At 35.5% G+C, this 8,094-nt stretch overlaps 1 protein-coding gene across 2 annotated transcripts in view; it reads right to left on the bottom strand.

The window, feature by feature from the left end:
• AGR3 (anterior gradient 3, protein disulphide isomerase family member) overlaps nucleotides 1-7,780 on the bottom strand; it is a 64,853-nt gene extending 57,073 nt beyond the window's left edge. Inside the window, exons 1-2 of one of the 2 annotated variants that reach the window (XM_006165782.2) lie at nucleotides 7,514-7,780; nucleotides 3,647-3,782 (exon numbers count right to left, since the gene is read on the bottom strand). In XM_006165782.2, the coding sequence (XP_006165844.1) occupies nucleotides 3,647-3,755 (109 nt within the window). In that variant the 5' untranslated portion in view covers nucleotides 3,756-3,782; nucleotides 7,514-7,780. The remainder of the gene's footprint in view (nucleotides 1-3,646; nucleotides 3,783-7,513) is intronic. The other variant, XM_006165783.2, reaches the window with a different exon arrangement.
• Nucleotides 7,781-8,094: the final 314 nt, after the last annotated feature.

Here is an 8,094-nt window from a genome sequence, read left to right as displayed (position 1 = left end):
CCTGGCCCTGAAGCCTGTGGTTAAGAGAAGCCAGATCCCACATGACTGACCATGGTTTGAGTCTCAGCCTCCGAGTCTTGAAAAACTCTCCAGCATATGTGCATGAGTGCCCCCAAATCCCAGCAGGATGGAGAAATGGAGGAGAAGGGACTGCATGCAGAGTGACCATGCTGCACTGGTGGTCATGGTCCCTTCTTCTCTTATTTTTCTGTATCTCTCTGGCAAAAGCATGTGTCCTTTGACAATTTTTAAAAAAGGAAAGAAAAACGTGATTCCATGGTTTTTGCCTGTTTGTTTTGTATGATTGTTTCTTGGTAAACATTTTTTTTTGAAATATATTTTATATACCAACACAATTCACCCATTGAAAGTATATACTTTTAAGAAGTATATTTACAGATTTGTACAACTATAACTCTAATAGATTTTAGAATGTTTCCATCACCTCAGAAAGAAATGTTGTAGCCTTTAGCTATCCATATTCACCCCCATCTTTCCATCCCCCTGAGCCCTGAAAACCCTTTAATCTACTTTCTGTCACTATACATTTGAAATGTTTTCCAAATAATTATTTTTAAAATTTTATTTATTATTATTTAATTTGCTTTTGGGCAAATGCACTCACAAGAGAGAGAAAGATGCCAGGTTCGTGCTCAAATCACAGTCGGCCATGTGGGAGTCCAATACCTTAACTACCATGCCACCTGCTGACCCCTAAACTTGACAATTTGCATAGATGTTTTTAAGGTTCATCCATGTTATGCATATTTCCTTTTTTATGATAGACTATTATTCCTTTGTGTGGGTAAGCCACATTTTATTTACTCATAAATCACATAATGGGCATTTTGGGTTATTTCTTTGGGTTATTTCTTTTTGAATAGTGCAGCTATGAACACATGTGTATAAATTTTTGAGTGGGTGTTTGTTTTAATTTCTCTTGAATATTTACCTATATGTGGAATTACTGAGTTAAATGGAACTCCATAATTCACTTTGTGTTTTCACTTTGTTTTTTAGACTTTTTGTCAGATTGCTTCCTAAGTGGTTGTGTCATTTTATATTCTCATCGGTCTCATGATTTGCTTTCACTTGATTTAAAATTATAACATTGGAAGACATCTCTTGTTAGTTTAATGTTGCACCTTACCAGGAACTCTTTCTGTAATAATTCTGAAAGGTTCCAACTTTGCTTGAACATGTGCAGTGTCTTCATACCACCTTTTGCATGAAACAAAATTACTATGGAAATAACAAGTAAAATTAGACCCTGGTTTAATTTTCCCTCTTCTGGTACAAATATCATTCAATAAGAAGCTTTAGCACTGAGAAAAATTCCTATTCTCTGCTCTCATTCAACTTAGTTCCACAAACATTAGTTCTTTAGTTCCAGGAACATCAAGTACATGTCTTAGTTCACTGAGTACTGGGAATAAAAAGATAAAATGTAATTCCTACTCTCAAGACAATAATTTTTAGCTCTGTAGGGGTACTACATTGTATTATAATTATTTTTTATATACTCTCTTGATTACAATAAGCCAAAGGTGGTACAGAATATAAATTCTCAACTCTATCTTTAACTCTGGCTATGTTTTCTTATCTTCTGAGATTCTTCTTTTTTTTTTTGAGAGATTTTTGCTATATGGCATGTGTGCTTACCAGAAAGACAGAGAAAGACAGAGGGACAGAAAGCGAGAAATCACCCCCCAGGGGGGATGGCCACACCGCAATCGCTTCTCCTCCATTCTCTTCTCAGGATCTTGGGCACACATGCACATGTGCCTGGAATGAGTTTAAGCCACCAGGTCCGGGACTCGAACCGGGGTCAACTACATGGGACTCCAGTGACATAGCCATTATGCCAATGGCTGTTCCTGTCTTCTGAGATTTTTATTAGTTCATGTTATATGTATTTATTGAGTATATACTGTATGCTAGGAACTAGAGTAGATGCTGGGCAGTTCTGATTCAAAGGAAGTTGGGATTTTTTCTTTTTTTAATCACTGTGCGTGTGTCTCTGTGTGTGTGTGTGCGTATTTTCTTCCTTGAACCATCTATTACCTATTTCTAATTAATCCCCTTTCTCCTTGCCAACCTCTCTACTTAACTTTTTGATACTGCCTTCTGTCCTAAAGGGCTCCATTTGCTTATTTGTACACTGTACTTGAACTTCTTCCTCTCATCCCTACTCTAATCCTTATTCATTCTGAGCCTCCTTCTCTCGTTTCCTATATAGCAATAGATAGTAAAAGTTTTTAAAAATATTTATTTATCTATTTATTTGTTGTGATTTTTGGACTGCCGGGTCTAGGATTTGAACTACAGTTGGCCATGTGGGAGTCTAGTGCCTCAACCACCATGCCACCCACCAGCCCTGATGGTAAAAGTCTTAACCAAATATAAATCAAGTTTTAATTATAGGGTTCTCAGCTAATGTCAGTCATCCTCCCAGCTAAAATAGTTTCTTAATAATTAGAATAGTAGGCTGATAACATTGGTTAAAATATGCCATAAATACTCACTATATGTTTTTTAATTTGCTAAAAGTTTTAAATAGATATTTAAAAGTGAGCATGCAGACTGTTGATGTGTTACGGTATAGTTAGAGCAATAATGCTTACTCCCATTGTCTGATAGGTCTTTAAGGCCATAACTAAGTTAGTCTTTGGTATTTTAAGGCTATTGAATTTATGTTTCATAACTATAGTATTTATAGAGGGAGATATAAGATAAATTTTATTTAGAAAACTATTTTCTTTTATTTTGTAAAAACTTACTTTCTGTGTATATAGTTCATGTAATTGTTAAGTTAAAGTAGAATTAACTTGAATAAACATTGATGGCTTACATTCAATAAATTCATTTAAAAATGAATAAACTTGGAAAGCCAGTGTTTAAGAATTTAAATTATACTAGTTGGTCTCCATTTGTTTGCTCTATTCACATTACCATTTCAAGTGCTTTGCATGTATCCTGCTAATTTTGAATGAGCCATGTGGGGACAAATGATTCTGGTCCTATTTCTGTTACCTGGGGATGTTAGAGCCAATTTTGAGAATATTTTTTTTCTTTAAATGTTTCTTTAGGGATAGATACATATTTGTGTCTTAGGCTAAAGTGAAACATTAAGCTTACAAATAAAAATGTTTTCTAAACATGTAGCCAATGATGAATCTAGACTGTGATATCTCAAGCCACTGCATCAGTGTTCCCTAGTCAAATTCTCTGGGTTTGGGATAAAGTATACTTTATTAATAGCCTTTTATAATGTCACTCTAAATTATTTTCTGACCTTAATAAATTGAGGACTGGGAAATTGAGCAAATTTTGAGAATTCTTAAATTGCTTTTAAGATATCATGTCAACCAATCATTATTTTCTAGGACTCGAGTTACCAAAGTTGTAGAAAGCAAAGCAATTTCTCTACTATTTTTGTGAAAGATACAGACTAGTTTCCAGTTGATTTGATTTAATGTCTAAAACCAATTGATTCCTTTTAGAAAAGTCCATTTCGAAGTCATACACAACAAAATTTTTCCAGTTCATTAAGTTTCCTTTATAACTACACTATGGGTGAAGGCACTCGATAGTTAACAAATAATGTTAATGACTGAGTTTAGAAAATAAAACAAGATTACAATACCTCTTGAAAGTGTCTGAGGAGGTCTTTTTTCCTTTTGAATGGCAATGGCAAGGTTGGAAGAAACTGTGAAGAGTAGGAGACAGAGGGCCAAAGCTGAGTATACCATCATGTCTTCAAGAGAGTCTCTCAGAAGAAGCTAAATGACAGAAAAGAGTTTTTATAGAGCCAGCCTGTGGTTTGGTAGTTAGGGTCTCCCACACGATCAACTAGGCAGTTTGAGTCCCAGACATAGTTGCTTGAAAAAAACACACTGGGCACATGTGCATGTATACTTAAAATCCTGAAAAGAGGAAAAGATAGAGGAGAAGGTATTACAGCATGACCATTCTCCATAGGGGAAACTTTTTCCCTCTCCCCTACCTCCGCCTCTGGTGAGCACATGTACCCTCTGGCAAATAAGGAAGGAAGGAAGGAAGGAAATAGTTTTCAGAGTTTAGTAGATTACTTCAAGCTGTCATTAAAAGATATTTGCTAAGAACTGGGCCAAACCTCTGCTGACAGATTGTTCTGTTTCTTTGGTTCAGCCAGATATAACTGCCTAGACTTTTGTTCACATTTTATTATTCAAATATTTTAAAAATTCAATCAACTAAGTAAGTGTTCAGTTGGTGAAAAGCCATGTTCTGGGCATCCTGGGCATAGTGTAATGTAGTTGAGAAAGAACTTGGTGCCAGATTCATGGTCTTTGGTTAAGGGACCTGGATCCCACATGGCCAACACACATGTGCATGCAAGCCCAGATCATCAAATGGCAGGGAAATGAAGGAGAAGGGATTGTGATATGAACATTCTCCTTTCGGGGGAAAGGGCTCTTTCTTTTTCTCCTTCTCTCTGTCTCTCTGCAGGGTGTACATGACCTCTGGCAAATTTAAATTTAGAAAAAGAAAAAGAACTGGCTCAGGGCATACAAAGCCTACTTCCACACTGAACTGTAATACTAAGAGCAACACCATGAAACTCAAATATGATTTTATTTTAAATGACCTTTAAATTATAATGCTCAATTCAGAAGTGCCTTCTAGCACACAGAAATACTTTCTATCTTTTGATTTCTTGATTCTTCTGTTTCTAAGTAGATTTAGCTCTATACTAAGATAAGATTAGGCAAGAACAAATATTGCTTAAAATAGAAATCAAAGGAAAAAAATAGAACACGGAGGATTCTTGTTCTTCAATTCTTCTGTAGCCATTTACTTTTCTCATCCTTCCAACAATTACTACACCTTTTGCCTTTCAGTTTAGAACATAGCTCTTTTAAAAAAGTCAAGTGTTGCCATATTACTATAAATTAAATATATGCAAAAGAAGAGTAGACTTGGGACCAGCAGATGGTATAACGGTTGCTGGACTCCCATATGGCTGACTGGTTTGAGTCCTGGACATGGTGGCTTGAAACTCATGCTGGGTGCATGTGCGTGTGTGCTCAAAATCCTGAGAGAGGAAAATGGAGAAGAAGGGATTGTGGCATGACCTCCCTTCCGGGCGGGAAGGTGGTAGTGGTAATTTGTCCCTTTCTGTCTCTCTCTGTCTCTCTGGTGCACTCAAGTGCCCTATAGCAAAATCTCTGTTAAAAAAAATTCTGTTTTTTTGTTCTCTTTGCTTGTTTGTTATAGATCATGTACATATACACATTAGAGTCAGAGAGAGAAAGAGAGAGAGAGAGCGAAGTGGAGGTACACTCTCCACAGTGTCTGTTCATGCAGTATCCTTCCGCCAGTCCTCCGGTCTGTCAGATTTTGAGCACTGGTGCATGTGCCCACTGTGTTTCAGACAGACTGGGTTGGTCAGCATGTGGGATCCAACTTCTCTTGACCAGTGCTTAACTACTGCATTGTGGAGTTGGCCTTCAAATCAATTCTTAATTTCATATACTGTCCTCTCATACTTTGCATGTTAAGAAATAATCAAAATTCCAGAGTTAGAGCTGACCAGGTCTTAAAATACTTGATAAATATATTACGGGGAGTATTTAAAATTTGTGGGATATCCAGTTATAGCATTCTTAGTACATAAACCTCATTTGGAAATGATTGACACATGCTATTTTGAAATCACCTCAAAATGTGAAATAAATGCATACACACCCTTCATATTTATTGAAAATTCCTTTTAAATGTTTTTTTTTTCTTAGTATTTGGTGGTGAATTCTCCACCAAAATAGTCCATTTTTTTCTAGCTAAAAATACAATGACTGACTGTTCAAGGATTCTATTCAAGCATGGAAGTTGCTATGTTTAACTGCAGTAGACATTGTGGAAAATTGAAAGATTAAGGCACAATGTTTTGGCACTGGTAAAACATTTGGCAATTGTAATAGTCTAATTATGTAAAATAGCAACTGTAGTCATGGAGGAGGACAGCAACTTGGTGGTGGAGAAGTTTATAGACATTTCCTCATTCCTTTCTTTCAATATTTCTTCTTTCCAGTGGTGTTTCTTCTCTGGATTGAAAATGGTGGCTACTCTAAGTTAACTATTGAAATAATTTTTCTCACTCATCTGCAATAGACATTTTTTTTTTTTTTTTACTTTTTTTGTATCCAGGCATTAAAAACCTGTTAAACAATAACCATGGTACCTGATAAGTATCTCAACCTAAGTTCTCATATTTATTAAACCATAAAACCTTTCAAAGTATCATCCTGTGCTTGTCATTTTGTACCTTAAAGACAAAGACAAAGACAAGTAGGTTTTTATAGGAGCTATGGATAGATAAATTTAGAACACAGACCCCAACCTGGAGAGGGTAGGATCAAGTGGGTAGAAATTTGAAATGGGAAAACTGAAGCAACCATCTAAGACAGGGTCTTAACCTGGATTCAGTGGGCTTCTAGGTCTATGGATGAAGTATCGGAGACCCCCAAAACCTCAAAATTCAGGTAAAATTTTATGTGTCTCTCTTCATTTCCTTTGAGAAGAGAGGGTACAAAATTGCCTTATGATTCTTCCCAAGATCATAGATGTTAAGAACAGTTAAGAAAAGTGAATCTGGAGGCAGCATTAGAAAGATTCTTCATGTTAGGGACAGAGATAACCACCTACATTAAAAAATGATTGTAATTTTATCATTTTTACTGTTTTAGAGCTGCCAAGTTTAGAGATAAGTGGGCACCATATTTTCTTTTTTTTATAAATCTTAAATATTTTATAGATTATTATCAAATACTTTCTACTCAAAGAAAACCCCAAATCTAAGTTTTCTGTTTTATATTGCTTGATACACTATAAAATAGATATTGAATATATTCTGTGGCAAAGCAATATAAATAACTTGTGCATTGCTGTTTTGGATGAACAATATGTTCCATCATAAAATAGTGTATGAATTATTGTGGGTCCATTAGTAGCTGGTGCAGATTAAACTACTTGGGGCCACTATGATTTGAATATGACTGTGGCACGATTATGCCTCTTCAGCCACTTACAGTGCCCTTGAGAGACACATACCCAGTACAATTATGCACTATAAACCTTGACCATTTTCTAACACTAGTATTTGACTGTTCATACATAATTTAACATTTACTCAGATATCATATTAAACATTTCTATAGTTTAAAACAAAACAAAATTGAGAGGAATATAAGGAAGAACCATTCTTATTTGTAGAATAATTTTTAGATTCATATTTGGTTGATGCCAGTAAGTTCTCATATCATTAATGAAAATAGAGAATCAAACTATGAAATCAGCAAAGGGAATCCAGTTCAGGAAAAGAGAAAAGATTTCATTTTTAATTTAATTAAAATTTTAATTTCATTTTCCCCATCCTTTACTTTAAGCCTCACTTTTCAGATAGCAAAACTTGATCATTTCAAAACAGCAGACCCTGTCCACTGATTAAATAATCTGGAAACTGCTTGCTTACCTGAACTGGCCCGTGTTCTTGTTGGAAGTGTATTCCTGGATATTTCTGGCTAACAGTGGGTGTGGACTTCCAGATACGTACACATACACACCCCTGACCTACAACCCCACCTGCATAGAAACGAGCAGTCAGTCACCTGCAAACTTGGAAAAATAGGCTTCTCTGAAAAGCTCTGTATTTCTTTCCAGTTCCCATGCTTCTCACACTAAGAAAGCTCTTTTCTCTTTCTCTAAATTAAGATTGAATGTCATCATAAAATGAGGCCAAATACTTTCTTCAGGCGTCTTTCTTCTCTACCATTTACTGTCCAAGGTAATTTAATGTTTGTCTGGAGTTCAGCACACACACACAAAAGAAAGTGGAATGATTGTGGGAACTGTGTGTACACCATTGTTCTCGATGAGAGGTCTGTGAGGCTCGCAGATTAGATATAAAGCGAATAGAAGTTCTTAAACGTTACTCTGTTTACAGAAATAGAATTAATAACTAAAGAAATTAGATGTTTTTATTTTGAGAGAAGAAAATAAAAATGTTTTAAAAATGCAACACTTTCATAGTTTGATTACTTTATAGTCTTTCTA

The sequence above is a fragment of the Tupaia chinensis genome, unplaced genomic scaffold (assembly GCF_000334495.1).
Source record: "Tupaia chinensis unplaced genomic scaffold, TupChi_1.0 Scaffold144031_1, whole genome shotgun sequence".
In the NCBI taxonomy this organism is placed as follows: Eukaryota; Metazoa; Chordata; class Mammalia; order Scandentia; family Tupaiidae; genus Tupaia; species Tupaia belangeri.
Note: the sequence above shows the minus strand (reverse complement) of the source record. Positions and strands in the feature narration are given on the sequence as shown.